General features: G+C 50.4%; 1 protein-coding gene and 1 long non-coding RNA gene across 6 annotated transcripts in view; one reads left to right on the top strand and one right to left on the bottom strand.

Annotated features, from left to right (window-relative positions):
• The window catches only part of BTBD9 (BTB domain containing 9), a 417533-nt gene that overhangs the window by 1746 nt on the left and 392511 nt on the right, over positions 1-23276 (bottom strand). For all 4 annotated transcript variants that reach the window (XM_025925243.2, XM_086706750.1, XM_086706752.1 and 1 more), the window contains one exon: positions 20185-20263. In XM_025925243.2, coding sequence (XP_025781028.2) covers positions 20185-20263 — 79 coding nt within the window. The remainder of the gene's footprint in view (positions 1-20184; positions 20264-23276) is intronic.
• LOC147580925 (uncharacterized) lies at positions 4064-21443 on the top strand. 2 transcript variants are annotated; one of them, XR_015251215.1, is made up of 4 exons: positions 4064-4585; positions 12095-15547; positions 17071-17208; positions 21204-21443. It is a non-coding gene; the product is annotated as an uncharacterized LOC147580925 (long non-coding RNA). The 2 variants fall into 2 exon arrangements; XR_015251214.1 differs by lacking the exon at positions 21204-21443 and adding an exon at positions 18281-19098.

Genomic DNA, 23276 nt, shown 5'->3' on the forward strand with positions numbered 1-23276 from the left:
CATGGTTCAGTCAGGTGGGGTGAAAGTACATGGGCCGAGGGTCTAAAAGGTACCGCCAGCACGACATGGATTCCTATAGACTGTTCTCACCGGATGACTCCATTTTTGGTTACCTTCATCATATGAGCTCTTCTTTTTAAATTAATTAATCCTTGCATTTGGCAGCAGGGTTAAAAGTCAACAGGGGTTGACTGGTGACGGCGCAAAACTGTAGTAAAACCCCCTGCATTGTACACTATAAATGGGTGAGTTGTATGGCAAGTGAATTATATTTCAATAAAGTTGCCCTTAAAAATAAAAAGCCAGCAGGGTGTCACCCTGGGGGAGGAGCAGCTTATCTCCAAGGGTCCAAGTGAGTCCCTCCCTCTCATGCTCTTCCTGTGCCCTCAGGAAGGGAACAGCTCCTGACGTGTAATTATCTGCTGGGCAGCATTGCTGGGGAAGGGGCTTCACCCTGACGTGGTTTGGGCCAACCTAGAATGAACACCCTCACGTGGATTCTGGACTTCAAGCTGTTATTACAAAGCTGTAATCATCAAGGCAGTATGATACTGGAAAAAAAAACAGACACACACATCAACAGAACAGAATAGAGAACCCAGAAATAAACCCGCAACTAGATGGTCAATTAATCTTTGATGAAGCAGGAAAGATCATCCAATAGAAAAAAGACAATCTCTTCAACAAATGGTGTTAGGAAAACTGGACAGTTGGGGCACCTAGGTGGCTCAGTTGGTTAAGCATCTGACTTAGCTCCGGTCATGATCTTGAGGTTTGTGAGTTTGAGCCCTGCGTCTGGCTCTGTGCTGACAGCTCAGAGCCTGGAGCCTGGTTCGGATTCTGTGTTTCCCTCTCTCTTTGCTCCTTCCCTGTTCACTCTCAGTCTCTCTCTCAAAAATAAACATTAAAATAAAATCAAAACAAAAAAAAAAAAGGAAACTGGACAGCAACATGCAGAATGAGATTGGACCACTTTCTTACACCATACACACACACAAAATTCAAAATGAATGAAAGACCTAAATGTGAGACCAGAAACCATCAAAATCCTAGAGGAGAACACAGGCAGCAATCTCTTTGACCTTGGCCACAGCAACTTCTTACTAGACACGTCGCCAGAGTCAAGGGAAACAAAAGTAAAAATGAACTACTGGGACTTCATCAAGATAAGAAGCCTCTGCACAGCAAAGGAAACAATCAACAGAACTAAAAGGCAGCCTATGGAATGGGAAAAGATATTTGTAAATGACATATCAGATAAAGGGTTAGTATCAAATATCTATAAGGAACTTACCAAACTCAACACCCAAAAAACAAATAACCCAGTTAAGAAATGGGCAGAAGACATAGATACTTTTCCAAAGAAGACATCCAGATGGCTAACAGACAAATGAAAAGATGCTCAACATCACTCATCATCAGGGAAATACAAACCAAAAAAACCACAATGAAATACCACCTCATATCTGTCAGAATGGCTAGAATCAACAACACAAGAAATAATAGGTGCTTGTGAGGATGAGAAAGGGGAACCCTCTTGCACTGTTGGTGGGAATGCAAACTGGTGTGGCCATTCTGAAGAACAGTATGAAGGTTCCTCAAAAAACTAAAAATAGAACTACCCTATGATCCAGCAATTGCAGTATTAGGTATTTACCCAAAGGATACAAAAATACAGATTCGAAGGGACATATGCACCCCAATGTTTATAGCAGTATTATCAACAATAGCCAAACTATGGAGAGAGCCCAAATGTCCACTGACTGATGAATGGATAAAGAAGGTGTGGTATATATACAATGGAATATTACTCAGCCATCAAAAAGAATGAAATCTTGCCATTTGCAATGATGTGGATGGAAATAGGTGTATTATGCTAAGGGAAATAAGTCAGTCAGAGAAAGATAAATAGCATATGATTTCACTTATATGTGGAATTTAAGAAACAAAACAGATGAACACATGGGAAAGGGGGGAAAAAGAGGAGAGAGGGAAACAAATCACAAGAGACTCTTAACGATAGAGAACACACTGTGGGTTGATGGAGGGAGGGAGGTGGGGGGTGGGCTAGATGGGTGACGGGTACTAAGGAGGGCACTGTGATGAGCACTGGGTGTTGTAAGTGATGAATCACCTGAAACCAGTATTTCATTGTATGTTAACTAAGATTTAGATTTAAAAAAAAAGGAAAAGAAACCCTCACATGGAAGAGCCGGCCACCCCCAGGAGCCAGGAAAAGCTTGCTACTTGGCAGCACGACCGAGTTCTGTACTCAGTGTTGGGCCAACTATTATGTGAACAGGGCACAGCACAGAGCTCAGCAAATAAGGGGGAGGCATGGCCGACCCTGAGAATACACAGCATGGGGTGTGTGTGTGTGTGTGTGTGTGAGAGAGAGAGAGAGAGAGAGAGCCTAACATACCCGCTGTGAAACAGAAGGTGTGTGAGCTGGGGGTATAGTGACAGGGGACAGTCAGGAACTCTGTCAGAGGTGAGCCTTTGGGGAAGCTAACCTACACCCTCCCCTGTGCACACGGAAGTTCCTTTCTTCACTAACAACCATATCCTTCTGGGGTTCTAGCCCCCTGGGGCCTGCCCTGAACTCTTGAAGGGGAGGAATCACATCCTCTGCAGTGGTGGTCTCTGGTGTGGGGTACACAGATCCACTTTCCAAGGAGCAAGCTGGCAGTTCTGAGGGAATCCGTTTCCAGATCCTCAATATCTGTATTTTCCAACACTAAGAACATGACTGAATTCACAACACCCTTCCCCACCTCACAGAAGGAAAGCACAGCCCCCTCACCTGCCCTCAGCAAGGGGCCCTGACACCTCCTGGCCCCTCTGAGGGTGAAGACCCGCTCAAGTGTATTCGTGCCTCATGTAATTTTTTAAATGTAACTGGGATTTTTCCAGAACTAAAACATTTTCAAGATACACTGGCTAAGGCCCATGAGTAAAAGTTTTGCACAATGACTTTCAGATTTAGTATGCCTTATTTAATGAATTGGTTAAAATCATGTCACCAAATATTTATTCCTAGTAATTGGTCATCTTCCATCTTATAAAATGTTTATCTTTTAACCTATTTATAAAAATAATTGTATTTAAACTTAGTATCTCACTTCTCAACCTTAAATGTTCAAAGGATTACTTTTTTCCAAAGTTCTTTTATGGGATAAGTGAACAAAATGTTTGAAGGCCATGACTGCTGTACTTAGGAGACTCGAAGGGGAAGGGGAAAAAAAAGGGAGGGTGGCAAACCATAAGCGACTCTTAAATACTGAGAATAAACTGAGAGTTGATGGGGGGAGGGAGGGAGGGTAGGGTAGGTGATGGATATTGGACGGCACCGGTTGGGATGAGCACTGGGTGTTGTATGGAAACCAATTTGACAATAGATTTCATATTTAAAAAAAAAAAAAAAAAAAAAGCTAATAGGCATGGCCTGGAGGGAAGGAGAGGGCATCTGGGGTTAGAAGTGTTCCAGGCAAGGGGAATAACACAGAGGAGGAAAGGGCCCAGTGATGTCGGAGGAAAAGATCCGAGTCAGCAGGGCCGGCGAGGTCTCTGGGGCAGGAACACCCCATGACATGCTCACCCCATGTCCCACAGAGCTGGGCCTGTACATCAGATCCAACAACAAAGACTGACCTCAAAAGGACCCGTGCTGGTGATGTGCTACTAGGATATTTGAAAAGACTCATCTGGCAAGGAGGGCAGGGTGGTCAGCTTGGGGCCCACACGCTGTCCTCAACAAGGGCTGAGAGCTTTGGGCGGGAGGTCAAAGAGGCCAAGGAGAGGAGTTACAGCCCATGAGGTGATTAAAGAGAAACACACATTGATCTTGGTTACTTGTTAGAGGTGAAGTTCAGCAAAGTGGGACAAATCCAAGAGGGGTCCCAGACTTCTGAGATGAGCTGGCACAGGAGGCTGGAGCCCAGGCATCTGGTGGAGCCCAGGCAAGAGGGGCCGCACAGGCTCACTGGGGAAACTGAGAGGTGAGGAGGGCTCTGGCAGTGGTGGATCCCAGCGAGAGGCAGGAGGTGACGGGAAGGAGGCAACAGGGGCAGATGAAGCCTCACCTGGAATGGGGTTTAGGGGTGAGTCCCATTTTCTGAGGGGCCTGATGGCACAAGAGAGTCTTAAACAAACTGGTATGCTAGGCTGGGCTGGGACAGGAACTGAGGCTGGGGGACCGACGGGGCAGAAGCCCAGCCGCTAGATCCAAGCATCCTGGACAAACACCTCGTTCTCCCTCTCATCCCCAGGCTTCTGCTTAAAGAAGTAAGAGGTGAAATTTGTAAAGTCACCACTGAACTTGGCTGCAGACGCTGAATGTGTAACTGCTTTGTAGTGATATTCATGCGAAGGGCTGGTGGGAGCCTGGAGCCTGTGCAGACAGCGTGCAAGGCAGGCTGTGTGCCACAGGGGCATAGGGGCATGGCACACTCCCGGCCCTTCCCTGGTCACCCAGTGCTTCCTGGAGAACTGCAACCCCTGCTCCCTTGGATGGGGGTCCACCCCTTCTTTCCCTGGGCCTGCTGGCTGGAGAGGAGCCATTCAACCCTGGATCTGCCCATGTTTGGTGAGTCTGCTCCTGGATGAGGGTCCATCTGTAGTGGATATGGCACTGGTATCCTGGGAGTGGGCAGGATGTGGGGCAGGGCTAGTGGGCACCTGTTTCTCTCCCCAAGGGAGGAAGTGCAAGCAGAGGGTGGGGGGCGGGGGGTGGACGAGGAACCATCTCTCCTTTGTCCCGGGGGCTCTATGTCCTCCACGGCTCCAGTGTGTGCATGCACATGCATCGTGCACACATACACACATGTGCATGTATACACACACACACACACACACACACACCCTTTTTACTGTAGAATCAAATTCACAGAAGGCAAATGTGATATCAACTGTGAGATTATAAATTCTGTGCTTACCTTCCTGCATCACTATTTTCTCCACATTCCCACTTGAATTCATTTATCTACTGCTGTTTCAAATTTCACATCTCAAACTCTAACGTGAAGACTGAGGCCATATGTCTTCAGGTCTATCCTGTTCATTTTGGCAAAGCCGGTCTCCCTCAGAGCGAGCAGATTCCACTCCCCGAAGCTCAGGTGGCCCTGTCCTCACCATGGTGCTTCCTGGGGGCCTCATGGTGCCAGCTGCCCTCAGTACCCCCGTGCCTCCCTTCCTCTCTTTCCTTCCTCTGCCTGTTCTAGCACATCTCTCTGCTTGGGCCCATCTGCAGGTGCTTACTGGTCAAAAGTTCAATGGGAGAGCCTTTCATGGGGATTTTAAACTGTCTAGGCCATTGGCTCTGACCTGTACCATGCAGGGCAAATTTGAACAGCTTCCTGGTAGCAGCTATCCATCTATTCCCCTCCATCAATGTAACGTTCTCACAGCTTTTCAAGTGACCAGACCATCTTTTGGTGGGTTAGCGACAGTCCTCTGGCTTTATGAACACTCCTCTTTCCAAGTAAGGAGGGGGTGGGGAGTTCGGAGGGAGGGGATGGTGCTGTTGGGCACACCTCTGCTGCCTGGAGCCCCACCCCCACCCCAGCCCCCTCTCCCAAGCCCCTCCCTGAAGCTTTTCCCAAGCCAGCAAACATCCTGTTCTCTTTCTCAGTCCGACCGACCGACCGGTCACACTCTGTCCCCAGAGCCCACATCTCCACCCTCTGAGAGGGAAATGTTCTGAACATGCTGTACTTACTGCACCTTCCCCTTTCCAACCCTGAGCCCTTTTCCTGTCCCATCGTGCTGTTATTTGTGTAATCCCATCGCCTGCGTTCTCAGCCCCGATCTCCAGAGGTTATCCCTCAGGCCCCTGAGCTGATGCTAATCCCTGCACTGACTTGAGACTTATCCCCTTCCTTCTCCTCAGTGTCCTTAATTTCTGGGTGAGCTCTTGCTCCACAGGCCCTGCGAGGCTTTAGGCTCCCTACCAAAGCCCGGCCCCCTCCTGCCTCTGTCTACCCACCTTGCAACCTTGCAACTCAAGGACCAAGGTGTGGTTGCCCTTTCTCCCATGCAGCCCTTGCACAATGATAAACACGTCAGTACAAATTCTGGACTGAAAGATAAAATTTAAAAAACTCTCAGTGAGGCTGGGCGCTAACAAGCTGGTCCTTCAGAACATGGCTCTCACCTCGGAAAGGGTCCACATCGGCGACGCTACCATCTGCTCTGCATGGTGCTGGTGAAGCCTGGGAAGACTGTATGGAGTGGGTGCCTAATGAATGCTTGCTGGCTTGCTTCTTGTTGCCCTCATTTCCACTGTCATTCCCGCTCCTAGCCTGCATTTCTTTCTTAACTTGGGTGATGCTGACTGCACAACCGTCTTTAGCCCATTTGACCCACCTGTTTTAAAATAATAGTGCAAACGGCTGTTATTCCCAACACACCTCACAATGCTGACAGCGAATCTCCACTGGCTGTTTTGTGTTCTGCTCTGGCTATTCCTCCCTGAGAAATCACAGTCGCTGCTCCCCTGCCACCAGTGGTCAGTCCTTCCACCTGAGATAGGGCAGACCGGAGGCCGTGGAAATCCCAGCTGCCTGACTGTGCTCATGCGGCCCCGGGGTGGGCGCACATGTGACCGGACCGGGGGGATGGGGCCACCTCTGAGCTGAGCTTCAGTTTGGGACTTGGAATCCTGAGTGTCGCTGAAGGACCAATTAACTTTAACATGGGTTCCCTGAGCATCTCCAGGGAGCCGAGCAGGCTCTGCCAGATTCAAAGGCAGCATACAAGAAACAGTTAATTTTATTAAGTCACAAACTGGTGTAGTGAGGATTTTAAGTGGAAAAGGGTGTTTTACAAATGGAAAGATGGGTAAGTCTTACCCAGAGACTGGAGTCACTGAAGAGGTAAAACGTGCAGTGGGAATCAGAACGAGCAGGCAAAGGGCGGGCGGGAGTCGGGAAATGAAGGGTGCCTCTGCGTGCCAGGCGCTGAGGACAGAGCGAGCCCCACATAGGTGGCAAGTGGCAGGTGTGACTAGAGGAACCAGGTGAATGGGGTTTGGAGGTCAGGAGGTTTGAGTGCATTCATTCACTCCACAACACTTATGATGCACCACCTGCATGCCCACCATGCGGGTCCTGGCCCCTCAGAGGGTGCATCGTCTGATGAGGACAGCAGACACCTCAGTGGACAGGCAAATGGCTCTGGGCCTACAGGGAGCCATGAGGGTGTGGTGGGGTCCCAACCGGCCCGGGGGAGTCGGAAATGCTTCCTGGGGGAGGAGATGCCAGAGCTGAGTCGGGAAGCTTGAGGCAGCCAAGCAGGAAAGGCCAGAGGAGGGAGCCCTTGGCGCAGCAGGAGAGGGGAGGCTACTGTAGCTCTAGCCTTGGCGGGGAGGGTGATGATGGAGAGAGCAGGAGGGTGCAGGCTGGGTGCAGTGGGGTCATGGCCCAGGGCAGTACCATGAGGGACTGGCCAGACCTGGGTGGGGAGCAGGGGACAGGGGCTCTGGACAGAAGAGACTCTTGAAAAGGGACTAAATTTAAAATACTACAAAAGAAATACATGTTTATGGTGACAACTAATAAAAGTGGTTAAAGGAGGAGGGTAGATGACAACAAACCCTTAAACACTGAAACCCCCCTGATGTAGACTAGCAATTTGGGATAAACAGAAAGAGTCCTTTTTAAAGGAAGAGTAACAGAACTGGGTAACAGATGAGGTGAGACCGACACAGGAAAGAAAAGGCTCCGGGGATTCTCTGGGAGGGCAGAGATGGCAGCAGCGGGTCCCAGGGGGCTCCCGGCTCAGCCAACCTCCGAGGGCCCGTCCTCATCTTCAGATCCTTTCCCTGCTTTTGTTTTTCATACTTCAACTGCCCCACTGAGCACAAACACTGACCAGGCGCTAAGCAGGGGTGTCCCTGCCTGTAGGAGTTTACTGTTCTGCAAAGGAGGCAGCAGTGTGCCCAGGGTCACATGCGTCGTGGCATTCTGCCTCAGGGCCAAGCAGCTCTGAGCCGGCTCACCCGTCTGCAGAACAGTGTGCAGGCTGGGCTGTGGTTGAGGATCCACCCACCTGCCAGCTGAACCTAACACAGTACGAAGCCAACACCCGCCACGTCCTGGGCTACGGCACCTCACCACCATCATCTCGTGCAAAACTGGGGTTCCCCCCGTCGGGACCTTGGGCACCCAGAGAGGGGGCCTAACTGTTCTCAGGAGCGGGGGTGGAAGGCGAGCCTGTTGCGGGGAAACTGGCTCCTTCCTCGGGGGTCACGTTGGTCGGAAGGGGGCCTGAAGCGCCTCCCTCCTCCTGCCGCAGGGCCCCTGCTCTCACACGGAAACCAGGGGAGGGAGCGATGGCTCGGGGGCGCGGAGTGCCATCGGAAGTGTGCCGCCTGCCTGCCACACCCTCAGGCTGCTCTGCCCAAGTGCACCTCTGGCCTCCCTCTAGGTGAAACAGCCAGGTTCTGAGTTTCTCTTCACTCAGAAGCTTGTGCAATTCAATTTCTTTCCTGCGAACCTTCCCAAGACTGCAATACCCCTCGGAAACGATGTGACCAAAAGTGAATGAGGCATACAGGGCAGAGTCGCACTACTGATTTATGCAAAACCATTACGACCGCCGCCGCATCATTTTCCCTTCCCCTTTTCGGCAATCATGTATCCCATTAGCCTGTTTGATTGCCGCCGCTCACAAAGGGGCACCTTCGCTGAACCAGCTTCAATGGCCTCTGGATCTATCCCTGGAGAGGAGCCGGCTAATTTGGAATGTAGTCGTGTGTATGAATCCGACACAGCCTTAGTCGCTATCCGGGTGTCCTTTTTTTGGTAGCTGCTGTTTATTATCACTTTGCCTTTCCTCTCTGGGAGCCATAATTTTCGACATGTTTGAGATAGTCTGGGGTGTTCTTTTTCCCTGTGAACCCTGGAAAGGATGAGCACAAACGCTCCGGCCTCTTCTCGGTGACGGGGCTGGCTCCTCGGCTGGCCGCTGTCTGCCGCCTTTCATTACAGGGACTCCCCAAGCACGCTGTGCTCGACACATCTTCAAGGGTTTTAGAAGCAGAGAAGCCTCTGCTAATTTTCCCAAGTTGCACTAAGAGTCCGCCGTGAACTGTAGCAGAAATTGGGAAAATTTAATAAATGTTGATCCGTGGCTCTACCTTGCTTTTCTGGTTTCTCCTGAGTAATTTTCACAGACTGCTTTCATGCCAACCAATACAAATAGGATTCCTGACCCAAGCTTTCAGCTTACATTTCCAAGGTGACATATCTTTATAAAATAGATACCACCTCTCAGTGATATCTGCCCGTAAGTCAGACACAGAGACATAGCTTCTGAATTATGCCACCCTGAAGACTGCCGATCTTTCTTCACCCCACACCCACTGCGCGTTCAATGAGCATTGACAGATCCTGACGCTGGTGACAACTGACATCTTTCTTACACTCACCTCAGGGGCAGAGGTCAAGAGTCCCTCTGTAGGCTGCGGGGATGTTTTACTTTTTGTTCCTTTAAAAATGAAGTCCAAGTGTCTCCGACAAAACACCCCTTTTTATAAACAAAAGTTCTGTAATTGTACATCTGAACAGCCCAAACCGTTGTTTTCAGTTAAGAAACCCTCTTCAGAGGGAGACATTTCCAGATTCTGAACAATACTTTTTCAGCATTGCTTACGGATGATAGGATGCCAACATCGTTTTGCACAAAAATTTAATCCTAATACATATAGAAGTACATTTCTTGGTGACACTGCTTTTATATGGCAAGTTTTTAAACTTTCCAGTATCACTTTCCCATATTCATGTAGGCCAGGGCACCCACAGATCCCTGGAACTTCACTGCTTGGAAGGTTCCGGAAAAAGAGTCTTTCCACTACCTATCAATACAGGCAGCCCCACAATCCCCAGTTACCGTTTTTGATGTGTGCACACTCCAGAGTTCCAGGGAGAGCGATTTACTCTCTCTTCGTAATTAAGTTGGCCCTGGAGTATTAGTGGCTTCTTTTTATTTTTGAAAAACTAAGAAACAGAAACGGGAAATGTTCTAGCTCCCAGGCAGAGCCTGGCAGGTGTGGCCTTACCAAGGCCCCCTTCCCACATCAAGGGAGAGTCTGTCTGTGGCCACTAGCCCCGGAAGGCCAGCATGCGTAGCCCCAGCTTTCCGGGAAAGTTCTTCACTTCCTCCAGGTGATGTGTGTCTGCTCCGCGTCGCAGCCCCAGCTGCTTGGAGATTTCGGGCCGGCTGCTAACTGCTGGCTCGGCACTAGGACGCCATTCGAGATTATCCTCACAAGCCGGGTTATCTCCCTTCTTCGCTGCTGGGAGGCCCCACACCTCACCCACTCAGGTTCTTCGGGTGCTGCCTCCCAGGGCAGTGGTTTGGTGCCGAGTCGGTGCGGCTGCAGCACGGCACACACGAGGACCTTGCGGATGGCAGTGTAAGTGCAATGACACATGCTCACTGCTGGGTCGTTTTCCCTCTTCCCAAGCAAGTCTTCCATAATAGGCATTTAAGAATAAAGATGCCTAGAACAGGTCTTCTTTTGTAATTATGCTACAAATTAAGTATCTTCCTGCTTTTTCTGTCTCACTGGGAAGGAGACCGGATTTAAGATCGAATTCACTCTCCTTATTTCAAAGACAAGTGTCCTGAGAGCCAGGGAGTGAAGTGACTTGTTGGGGGGGGGGCGGTGAGGCTGGCACCAGTGCTGGGGTCTCCTGGGCCACACTCCACACTCCCTCCCTTCCTTCCACCCTTTGCTCTCTCCTCCTCCGCTCGTTCCCTACTTTGCTAGCCTGCACATCAGGGTTATTTCTCAGAGCTTACTTCTACACCCTCTCCAGCCCGTTCTTCTTAGCCCGACTTCTGAGGTACTTGACCTGGATTGCGAGCTACATGTGTACTCCTTAAATCCACATTTTTGTGTGGATGGCACCTGTAACTCCCGCTCACTGTGCCCTACAGTATCTTGTAACTAAATGCTTCCACAGACTTTCCCCCAGCCACCACAGCCCTGCCATTCTCCAAGGTCATGGGGATGACAGCCTGGTGCAATCTTTAGCTCCCCCTCGTTCCTCAGATGCAAGTTGTCACAGGTGATTCCTGAGAGCTTATTTTCCTCAGAACACTGCACTGTAGCTATGGCCCTCAGTCTGATTTATGGAGGGGCCACTGTGTGTGGGGCACGGGGCTGGGTGCTAGGACACGAAGATACCATGACACTGTCTCTGCTTTCAAGCAGTGCGGTGGAGGGGCACCTGGGTGGCTCATAATTAGTATCCAACTCCGGCTCAGGTCATGATTTCACTGTTCGTGGGTTCGAGCCCCGCATCGGGCTCTCTGCTGTCAGCACAGAGCCTGCCTCAGATCCTCTGTCTCTCTCTCTCTGCTCCTCACCCCTCTCTCAAAAATAAACATTAAAAATAAAAAAGGACAATATAGTGCGGGACCCAGGCAAAGCCTCTATTAATTAAGCAAACTCCTAGGTGCCAGGCTGGCTTACCTGTCCCCATGCCCGGGCCCTGCTGTTCCTGTGCTTCCCTGGTCTCTGGCCCACACCTGGTCCCGCCCTTGCAAATACCACCTCCATCTTGCATATACCCCACAGGGCATCCAGGTGCCACCTGAAACCTGGCTTGTGCTCGTTATTTCTCTTCCTGAGTAGGTTTTCTTTGTGCACATCCCTTCCCCATCACTGCCACATGACGCCCCCAGATGGCCCGGTTCCTTCTCCCTGACAGAAGTGGGAGTTTGAGGGCTGACACTGCGTCTCTGTCTGTAGGTCTTCCGAGGGAGAGGCTCACTGGTCCACTTTCTCTGTATCTCTCTGCGTCTCTGCCGCTGGGATGTCTGCTTCAGTTCTGGTGCTGACCGACCGGAAGTTCTGGCCTTGAGAGCCAGCCTATGACTGCTGTGACGTGCACCTGCCTTTGGAAGCTTAGAGCACAGCCTCCGGAGGATGCTGCTGGGGAAATCCTGGGGGGACCAGAGAGGGAGTGATCAGACCTGGTGGGGGTTTCTGGGAAATAATTATCACCAGGCCAGGAAGGAGGCTTTTTCGTTTTGTTTTGTTTCTAAAGAGCCCATTTCCCTGTTTTTGTTTTTTTCCCTTCACTAGAGCCACATGTTGCTATGGGAACGAGGATGGCACTGGGACCCACAGCCACTCACCGGCCTGACAGAAGCCTGTAAATAAATTCTGCCTCACTCCGGGCTCCGCGCTGAGTGGTCCTGGAGGGCAGCTCAAGCAGCCACTTGCTGACACTCTGTCCTGCTGGTGCCGGCGTGCGCGGGACCCTCCTGCGGCAAGCTCGTGAGCTGACTGCTATTCTGCCACGGCGAGCACGGAGCTCGCGGGGCAGTCTGCAATCGCCCACCCTCCGCAACCCTCCACGACACGATCTCATTCGTGTCTATGGGGTCCCCAGGGCCAGGATCATCTGACCCATTTCACGGATGAGGAAACCCCCTCCTCCGGACCCGGTCCCCGCATCCACGCACGCCAGCTGTGCTGCTTGGGCTGGCAGCCCGCACTGCCGTCTCCACTGCGGGCTGCCCTCCACGGTGCCACGAGTTCAGGCGCCCCTCACGTGGCTGACTTCCACCAGGCGCGAGGCTGAAATCCCTCTAAGGAAGGGCCCTGCCGTGGTTTCTCTCCTAGGCACTGGCTGGCACGGGAAGTGTGCCCACAGAAGCCACTTGCTAAGTCTGACTGTGCCACGGCAGAGATGGGCTCACTTCTGTGGCTTTACTATTTATTATGCATTTGTGGGAGACAGAGCAGCCTGGATGTTTTGAGAGACCAATTACCCGGATTTAGGGACACCTTGGGTGGCTCAGTCAGTTAAGCGTCCGACTCTTAATCTCGGCTCAGGTCACAATCTCACAGTTTGTGAGTTTGGGCCCCGTGTCAGGCTCTGAGCTGACAGTGTGAGGCCTGCTTGGGATTCTCTCTCTCTCCCTGCCCCTCCCTCTCTGTGCATTCACGCGCTCCCTCTCTCTCTCAAAAACAGACTAAAAAAAAAAAAAAAAAAAAAGATCAATTACCTGGATTCAAATCCTCACTCTGTCACTCACCAGCAGCATGACACAGCAAGTCACTTAACATCACTCGGCTTTAGTTTCCTCATCAAATTTTCCTTTCTGCTTGAAACATTTTGGCTGTGAAAACCATGCACCAAAGAGTACATGCAAATGCAAATGCATAGCTTGTTGAATAACTATGTAATGAAAGCCACGCAAACTTTCAAGAACCCAGGAACATTGCTGGTGTACCTTGGTCCCTCCACATGGCCGGCCCTTCCTGATCCAAGCCTCCCCACCCTGAGGAAGCCACAATTCTGGTTTTAATAATAATAATTCCTTTGCTTTTTTTTTTTTTTTAAGTTTTACCACCTGTGTCCACATCTTCAAATGTGATAGGTTACTTTTACCTGTTCTTGAAGTTTTAAGAACATAATCCTAATTTACGTATTCTTTTGTATCTGACTTCTTTCCCTTGGCATGCTGTGATGTTCATCATGTAGATCACAGCCCCCTGGATGACGTACTAGGCTTGGCTTATCCATCTCTCTGGACAGATGACTGGGTGGTGTCCCACTTCGGTCTGGTATGGACGAACGGTGCTGCTGTGAACATTTTCATTCTTGCAGAAGAGCTTCTTTAGAAAACACACACGAGTGTGAGATGCTTAGTCTTAGGGCAGGCATGCAGATGTTCAACTTTAGTAGATCTTACCAAACCATCCTCTTCGGCAACTACAGCAGGTCATACTCTCACAGCGCTGGATGTGAGTTGCCCACTGCTCCTCATCTTTGCCAACACTTGGTACTGAGCTAATTCACTTTAAAAAAAATATTTTATTATTATTTTTTAATATGTATTTATTTTTGAGAGAGAGAGCACGAACAGGGAAGGGCCAGAGAGAGAGAGGGAGACACAGAATCTGAAGCAAGGCTCCAGGCTCTGAGCTGTCAGCACAGAACCCAACGTGGGGCTCGAACCCACGAACCATGAGATCGTGACCTGAGCCAAAGTTGGATGCTTAACTGACAGCCACCCAGGTTCCCCTGAGCTACCTCATTTTTAAAAAGCGAATGAGAGTAGAATCTACTTCCCTATGACGGTTAGATAGTGTAATAAACCTAAAGGGTTTGGAATAGAGCCTGCCACACAGTAAGTGCTCAGTACACCTGAGCTCCTGTTTTATAATTTATAATAAGAATAATCATTATAAAGGGTCTTGAACTAGGACATGCTGAGGTATGTGGCTTATTTACCTTTCCACTTACAAAAGTGACTGGTTTAAGAAACTCTTCATTGTGACTACAGAAAGTCTGCCTTAGACCACCACAGTCTCTTGATGGTGAGAACCTGTATTACTGAACCCTTTACGTGGCTGACTGATGCACAAGGGAGACTGAACAATTCCTTCACTCGCTCAGCCAACAGGTACTCTATGCTGATGCGCACCAGGCCCATGCGAGGTGCCTGGGATACAAAGATAAATATGACACAGCCTCTTTCCTCAGCTGCACACACACAGTAGGTGAAGTGGGACCCTGAGAGCAGCCTATGGACCATCAGCCCTATCCTCAGCTTCTGTTGACTTGGCAAAGGTTTGCACGTGGCTTCTTGGGAGCGGGACCCCAGTCTTTCTATATTGCAGATAGTTAGTTTTTTCTATAGTCTTTTTGAGCCCCCAGGGGCCATCTGTGCCCCTGAGCTCTCTGCCTACTGAAAAATCGCTCCAGAACGTGCTCTCAAACCCGTCCAAGCCATAAGAAGAAACAGGTACCACTTCTACTTCCTTTAATACACGGACAGATTTGCAGACAGCTCTCGTCTGGACCTCGTCTGGCCTCTGAGGATGGAGGTGTGTCCCTCTGTGGCCCTGCTACGATAATTAATGAAATGGAAACGAAGGGGTCCACGCGAGGTGCTGCTTCAAAAGCAGCAGGGCTCCTCCACGGTCTCCAGACCTGAAACCGGAGATCTGCCGTGACGTTTGTGGTGTTGTTGACAAGGCCCGGGTTGCAACCGTTTCCAGACAAGAGAGCCTCAGAAAGCTGAGCAGTACCTGCCTCCTGAACATGCAGAGTTGATTAGCAGTTGAGGAAGATGGGCAACCGCGCGGGAACGACCTCACAACTGCCAGACTGGCGGCTGAGACCACCATAACGTGACTGAGGAAAACAGCCCAGGAGGACCTTTCGGGCCACTGGCCCTGGGGAGAATCAGACAAATGGAAACAACTGAAGGAGAGCAGGATGAGAGGGCGGGCGTGCTAAAAGACACGTGTCTGCCATCTAGTGCCAAGCGTGACAAGAAGACAAAGGAAACCCTGCGAGTGGGCAGAGAAGACATGCAAGAAAGGCAACCGAGGGTAAAGGGGAGAAACGCGAGCCGTGTGGGAAACACGCCAAGCACAGGGAGACTGCGGAGCAGGGGATGACAGAGCACACGCTGGCAGGGAGGGAGAGGAAGCGTAAGAAGCGAAGATAAGTGACAAGGATGATGCCAAGTACACGAGGAGTGGGAGGTCACACGAGGCAGCGGTGGAGTCTGTAAGGTAAGCGTTAGGGAAATTTATTGACAGAAGTCGTAAACGTAGCTAAAAGATGAAATGAATTCATTGCTGCGGTGCTCACAAAGGATAGATGAGAGACAGATGCCAGCAGCAGACACACACTTCCCAGAGGAAAGGGATGAAATGCTGCAGGAAATCAGAAGCGTGCCAAAACAGGTGATCAAGAAATCTGAACCTCCACAGTGGCTGAGGCTGCTGTCACCTGAGAGCCCAATCGCAGGGAAGCGGGGAAATTAACATGCAGCGGTCGCAGGCGGACCTCGAGTGCAGGAAGGCCTGGCTGGTTGGGGTGGGACGCACACCCACGCGGGGCAGGAAATCTCAGGCTGTTTCAGCTCAGAGGCCTCTGCTGTTCCAGCAGCAGCCGGGATCCAGGGTCGGGGTAGGTGCCAGCACCACAGCCGCAAGCTGCTAGTAGCCCCAGCCACTGACACACTGTGTGGGCCACTTTCCACCTGCCGCCAAAACAGACCACCCGCGCCCCCCAGGAGTGTTCAAGTCAGAGGAACCTCTGAGCTGGGCCTTCCCTGCCATCCCCTGTCAGACCTTCTCCCTGGAGGGGGCAGCACCTGCAGAAAACAGTCTTCCCTGGGAGATGTGGCAGTTACCCACATTTCTCTGTTACCCACACATGCTCAAAACCAATCCCATCTACGCTTCTTGAAATTAGCACAAAGCCTGTGGCTTGGTAACATTCAGTATCTAAAGGTCCCGCTTCTGACTAAATGAAGGCCACAGGTGTCATTTGGCAAACAAGCAGCGACAGGCTGAGGAAGTTCTGCTTCTCCCTATACCACCCGCAACTGTGAGACAGAGGGGCCCAGACCCCAATATCCTGATGGCAGATTTCTGGCTTCCATGGGACTAGAGATGGGCTTACCCTGGACCCCATCTCCCTGCCATCCTGGTTTCCTGACTCTGCCCCCAGCCTCCTTTCCCTGGCTGGCTGTGCCATCACGGCTCTCCTCCCGGGCTGCCTTCCCCAGGAGTCCTGCCCCACCAGCCTTAGTCACCCCTCTTCCCATACTACAGCCTTGTCTCTCACACCTCTGAACATCACCACCCCAACTTAGACACATTCCCACTGTTCTCTAAGATAGGTGATACTTTTTCCAAAACTAGTATGAGGTAGGAGAGAATGCTTTGAGAGCTGCTATATTCTTTAAAGAAAAAAATTCTTTTGGTTAATATTTATTTTTGAGAGAGAGAGACAGAGTGCAAGGGGGTGGGGGCAGAGAATGAGATACAGAATCTGAAGCAAGGCTCCAGGCTCTGAGCTGTCAGCACAGAGCCTGACCTGGGGCTTGAACCCACGAACCATGAGATCATGACCTGAGCCGAAGTTGGACACTCATCTGACTGAGCCACCCAGGGGCCCTGAGAGAGTGCTAGATTCTTGACACTCAGGGAGATTCAGCACTTTTGCGTCTTCTTGTGTGCTCTGAGAAAGACAGTTTGTGGGTGTTGCCTTATGATCCCATTCATTATTCATGTTATGATTTCAGATGTTTCCCAGTTGGCAACACCACATTGAGGCTTTTTTCCCTGAACAATAACTGACTCAGTCAGGCAGCCTGGCAAGTTGCTGCTCAGCCAGATGCAACAGATCACCGGTTAATTAGTCAACCTGTACAGACGGGCTGGTGAGTGTACTTGGAGTTCCCTGCATAGACAGTTCTGGAAACTCATTGGGGAAGAGAAGGTCTTGCACTCCAACTTTAGGGTTCTGTAATGGGAAATTATTCCTCATTTGGTTACTGAGGTAGGTGACAGTGTTGGGGCTGAGTGCCGGGAGACCCTCCTAGATACATCCCAGTGCTCCCTGGCCTTCTCTGACCTAGAATTCCTTCTGCTGGAATACTAGACTGCAGAGTCCCATGTAGGGATTAAAGACAGAACTGGTTTGTTTTTTGGGGATGTATTATATGAGAAGTGACTGCACATGAAAAATATTCAATTTTAGCTTGATATATTATGTGAAGATAAATTTAAATTGTTTTCCAACTTGGTAAATAAAAAACACATAACTTAATGTACGTATAAGTGGCAAAAAAATTGGGATTTATTGGCAAAATTTAAAAAATATGCTGAGTAATGTATGGGACGGTTGAATCACTATATTGTACACTTAAAACTAATAATAACACTGTATGTTAACTTTACTGAAATTACAATTTTTTAAAAAGATTAGAAAAAAATTTTAAAAAATAGGGTATTTGGTTTGGGCCTCAAATATACATTGATTCAGATTCAAATTTACTTTTGTTGCCTCATCAAAAAAAAAAAAAAAAGTGCTTTTATGACCTGATATTTAGAGTTCTTTAATTTTGTGCCTTAACAAATATCAATTTGTTTACTTTTATAATTTTCAGGTTTGGTTAGAATCGAAGAGGTAAGAGAGAAAGTCTCAGACTACTGTTTATAAGCTCTGCTCTCTACGAAGCACACTGTAGGCACACTGTTCTAAATGAATAAAATGCAAATGCAAATGAATAAAAAGGCAAAATGAGTATAAATTATCACAATATTTTCAGTTTGGAGAATGTGAGTTGAAGTACCAGAAACACCCTGGTATGCTCTGGAGAATTCTGATTTGACAACCACAATGCACGAACCCAGGGCCAGCTATGTAATGTGCAGGGCTCAGCACAAAATGAAAATGTAGAGCCTTCTGTTCAAAAAAGCAGGAATAAAGCTTTATGTTTTCTCCCACAGCTCCTCTCTTGACTGGACACAGGGTTTTCTTTTGCTACTTAATGTTGCAATCCCTTGGGCAAGGGGACTCCGAGGCCGGGGCAGACCCACATAGGCGCCTGGGGCCCAATCCCGTGACTCAGGTGAGAGTCACACCAGACCCTGACCTTCCCTGCAAACACGCTGGGCCTCCAGGGGGAGTGGAGTGTGGTGGGAGGCATGGGTCAGGCTAGGAGGGGGGGAGGCTGGACAGGTCTAGGTACCAGGGGTCAGTGGGTGGCTGAGAACCTGTCCTGGGAAGGTGAGAGGGGGCAGAGGTGGGCCTGTGTGTAAACTGAGGCTCCCGGCCCCGGGTGAGTGCCCCACTTCCCCATGGGGCTCCTATTATGAAAACAAATTCACAGGTAAAATTGTGAAGAATTCAAGATGGTGCTGGAGAACATAAACCCCAAGCACAGAGTCCCCTTCTGGGTGTGGAGCCTCACACAACTGCCCTGGTCACATGCCCATGAAGCCAGTCTTGTGTAGAGCTGAGAAATACCATGTTGAGGTGAAAACTACAGAATGGTTACTATTTTGATGCCTTTCATTTCCTCTTGAGTTCCAGCTTTCCTGTTCCTTATGATTCCTGTCTTTTTTTAAATTTATTTTGAGAAAGAGAGAAAGAGAGAAAGAGAGAGAGAGAGAGAGAGCATGCACACACACAAACGAGAGTGGGGGGAGGAGCAGAGAATACCAAGCAGGCTCCATGCTGAAGCATGGAGCCCGACATGGGGCTCCAACCCACTGGACTATGAGATCATGACCTGAGCCAAAACCAAGAGTTGGACGCTCAACCAACCGAGCCATTCAGGCACCCTGTGATTCCTGCCTTTAACTAGCAGTCCTTCAGAGGTTCACACTCAACACTCATGACTGTATAAAAAGCAAGGGTGTAATAAGCAGATGAAATCAACAGAGTGGCCACTAGTGCTCACTCAACACCCAAAGAACAGAAAAGGTAAGTAATGAACTTACAGTTGACTGACACTATTCACATCTTAAATGGTGTGACTGAATCCGCAGGTGCCCCTGTGAGCTCACTGGAAATCCATATTGTCGAGGGGATGACGGTCCAGGCGTGCCTGGCTCATGTCTGGTTTACACTTGCCGTCCTAGTGTGATTATGGATCATGCCCTCCCTCACACTCAAGTGTCCTGGTTTCTCTGTTCACCAAGGGCACTGTCTTCTCTTTCCTGATCCAAGGGATCCAGTGCATTTTTTCTGGGGCCATTTACATTCCCGAGAAAACAGCCTGGCGGTTTGAGGCTCAGACCCATCACCTGACTGCTGCCCTGACTGTGGGTACCCAAAATGGGGGGAAACAACCTGCCCACTCTCCCCCCGTTAAATCCAAAAATGAAGGGACGTCTACAAACAACATGATCTGCTGGGACGATCCAGACCTGGACACCAGTGGAGGAACAGGCCCACTCACAAACATTTATGTGCAGTCTGGCCCAGGACAGAATAGACAGGCAGAGAAAACCAGCAACTGTCTTCCATGGCGGTCCCGTGGGGCCGGGGTCCCTTAAACACCATGTTCAGAGCACTGAGGGACCTCTGAGATAGCTGTCGTCTGGGAGGGCAGAAGACTTGAGGACAGGGTTGTTTGACCTCTCAAGGTCTCTGTGGTGCCGATTCCATAGGGAGGCTGGTGGGAGTAAGCAAAGCCACAGGAGTTGGCTCCCATTTCCCAGTGAAGAGACATCTAGAAATGATAATGACATCCCCACTGTGCAGGAGCAGGACTTTCCTCTGTACCGAGCTGTCTGGACAACAGGCCATTAGCGGGGAGAACAAACAGTTCCACTTAACTCGGGATGTAGCATTTACCTGGACATCATGAAACAGCACAGCGTCTTTCATGAAAGGAGACCCTTACCTCATTTGCTGTGTTGTGTGTTCCCACGATTCGGATGAAAGAGGCAGGCTGTCTTTCAAAAGTTACAGATTGCCAGGACCTGTGAGAGGAAGCGCAACCATTTGCCTGGTTAGACTGTACGGTTAACCCTGTCGGCAGGCAGGGGGAGCCAGGTGCTGAGGAAGGAGGGTGCCTGTCCTCCATCCTCAGGAGGCCTGTGAGGTGGCAGGGGCGGGGGGTGGGGAAGGGGAACGGGAACAGGGCTCTCCCTCATGTGTGCCTGAGGAAGGCAGTCAGTATGTAGTGTCCCTGCCTTCTGTGAAGGCAACCTGGGACTCACATAAAGCTCCCCCATCAACACACACAAAGTACAGACCAAGTTCACGAGGGAACAATTGTGAGGCCGAAAAGTGATCAAGGTCAGTGAGAGTTCACAAAACACATTTCCTCATCTGTGAAACGGGCCTGTTGGCTGAATGGGCGTGCGCCTGAGAGGCGTGGTGGGTTCTGGGAGGAGAGTTTTGAACCAGGGCAGGAATGTGGACTGAGCAGGGCAGGGCAAGGGGAGGGGGAGGAGGGGCTCACTCACTGCCATGAGTGCAAGTGGTGGCACCTGGGGAAGAAGAGGCAGTTTCTCCACAGGCCTCCACCTCCCCCCCCTTTCCTGCTTCCAAAGGCATCCCCCCAAGGGCTTATTCTCAGGACCTGCCAGTCTCTGGGCGGGCTCAAAGACAGCTGCTTTAAAGCCCAGCCAGGCAGGCTCTGAAGCAACCCCGAGAGGAGGAGCTCTGCTCTTGGTTTAAGGCTCACAGCTCATCAGAATGCACTGGAGGAGAGCTCGGCACCCACGACTGTAAACTCCAATAATATTTTCTGTAATAAATGTGAGGAGTTCACAGTTGTTGCCATCCCTCCTCCGCTCACACAGTGGAGATGCCAGCTGCTGGGAAGCTGTTTCCTGTAATTGTCTAATTACCAAGCAATGCTACCAAAGAAAATATATGTATTTGTGGTTTGTTTTTTTCCCCCTTTGGTTTCAGGTGTTCCATCTTCTCTCTCACTGTGAGCCTCCCACTGAGATTGATTCACTGCTGCCCGGACACCCAGGCCCCTTCAGGTCATTAAAAAGTCGTTACCATCCTGTGTGCAAAGTCTGTGCCTCTGAAAGCAGTTTTCTGGAAACAGCGTAAGAAAAATCATTCTCTTTGCAAAAATGCTATCATTCATATGTGAAGGTGATGCCATCTGATCATCCCCAGAGACTGCACTCTTGGCCCATGTCTTCGGTGGGGGTGGGGGTGGGGGGGTGTTTTGCTCCCACACCCACGTGGCTCCCCTGGTGAGTCTGCTGGATGGGATGCAGCCCGTGGGCTGGGGCCAGGGCTACAGAGGGAGGCCCTGTGGGGCTTCAACCCCGGGCCTGGGCTCCCACAGGCAAACCTGTCACTTCTGAGGTGAGCTGTGTGACTGACAGACTGGCATCCTTCCTCTGGCAGGTCAGAGGAAGCGAGGGGTCCACGCTGCGTGGGGCAGCAGAGGCCCATCCCTGTTCCTAAGGGATGCACACACTGAGTCTGGGCCACTGCCTGCTTCTCAGACCAGCCCTCCAGGAAAGGGAGACAGAGCCAGGACAAGTGACAGCAGCCGCTGACAACTATTATCTTCCAATCGGTTTCAGAAAAATGACTGGAGTGGAGAGGGGCTGGGTGTGGAGGAGGTGCAGACTGTGTTCTTAGATTTCTAGCTGCATGCCTATCAAAAAAATCCTTAAGTGCTTCTGGACATAGAGGTAAAACTTGGCTCACGGTCTTCAACAACATGCTTGTGGCTCTGAGAGTGCTGGGGGATCCAAATGATGCCTCCTGAGGTCCCACCTGTCCTCCTCTCACAACAGGGCTGGGAGCCCAAGGCAGTGAAGGGAGGGAGATCTCACGGGAGTCGCCTTGGGCAGAGCCGGGCTCCCTGGGCAGCGGGCTCACGGCTTGGGCGCGTGTGCCCCCTGCCTGTGCCTGGGGAAGCAGGGCTGGCAGGGCAGCAGCCCAAGCGGGAGGGAGCATTTGTGGAGTAATAAGATCAGAAGGCCTCAATTTAATACCAATCCTCCATTACACCGCATTAATATCTAATCACATTAGAGTTCATTTTCACTAACACAGCCTGAGAGTTGCAAGATGATTTCATTTTCAGCAAAACTGGATACCGACCCTAAAACAAAATATCAGGAGGAAGGGATGCTGGTTAGGGTGAGGTAATGAGCATCTCTCCCTACCCAAGTATCAGATCCCATTTCCCCTCAACTTCTTGCAAACAACTTTAAATGCTGCTCGATGGGGACATGATAAGGTGGCCCCGGAAGTCCTTGTCACGTTGGGGCCGTGTATGCAATCACTGTGCAACTGGAGGACGGCTGCCTGAGCCGCGATCTCACAGCGCCAGGAAACTACAGCCATCACTCAGTCCACACGAGGCTCCACTGCCATATTTATTGAGCTTTACTGACAGCTGTATAAAATATCCCTCCTTGCCAAGTACCCTGAGTCCCTTCCTTAGCAGGCAGCATGCCCAGGGAGGCAACGGAGTCTTAGGGGCATGGCACCCAGTTTGGCTCACGGCCATGACTGGGTGACGGAGGAAGTGTCTGCACAGGAGCAACGGGTGTCAAAGCATATGTGGTCTCTGCTTCGAGCACTTACACTAAAACAGAAAGCCCTACCCTGGACTGAAGTCCCAAGCTGTTACTCGCAGGAGGGGCTCTTGACCACAGGAACCACTCCCCGCCTTGAGCTGCAGGCTCAAGAACAGGCCCCCCCCCCCCCCCCCCCCCCCCCGACGGTTACAGAAGTAACCTCACCTGGAGTGCGCTCCGGAGGACCGGGGAGTGTAAATATGTATCTACACACAGATGTGTTCAGAGGGAGATCCGAAAGAATGTTTGTCAAAATGTTGATCAGGATTTTAGCTTTGGATGAAAGAATTCCCAGAGAAATTTACTATACTTTTGTACTTTTCTGCACTGTCTGAATTTGGTAGAATGTAGAGGTAAGCATTTTTGAAAAGTACCTGTCCTGCCTACTACTCAAGGTTTTAACACAGATCACGTGACATGAAGCAAG

This window comes from Puma concolor, chromosome B2 (genome assembly GCF_028749965.1).
Source record: "Puma concolor isolate L17-30 chromosome B2, mPumCon1.1.hap2, whole genome shotgun sequence".
Taxonomy (NCBI): Eukaryota; Metazoa; Chordata; class Mammalia; order Carnivora; family Felidae; genus Puma; species Puma concolor.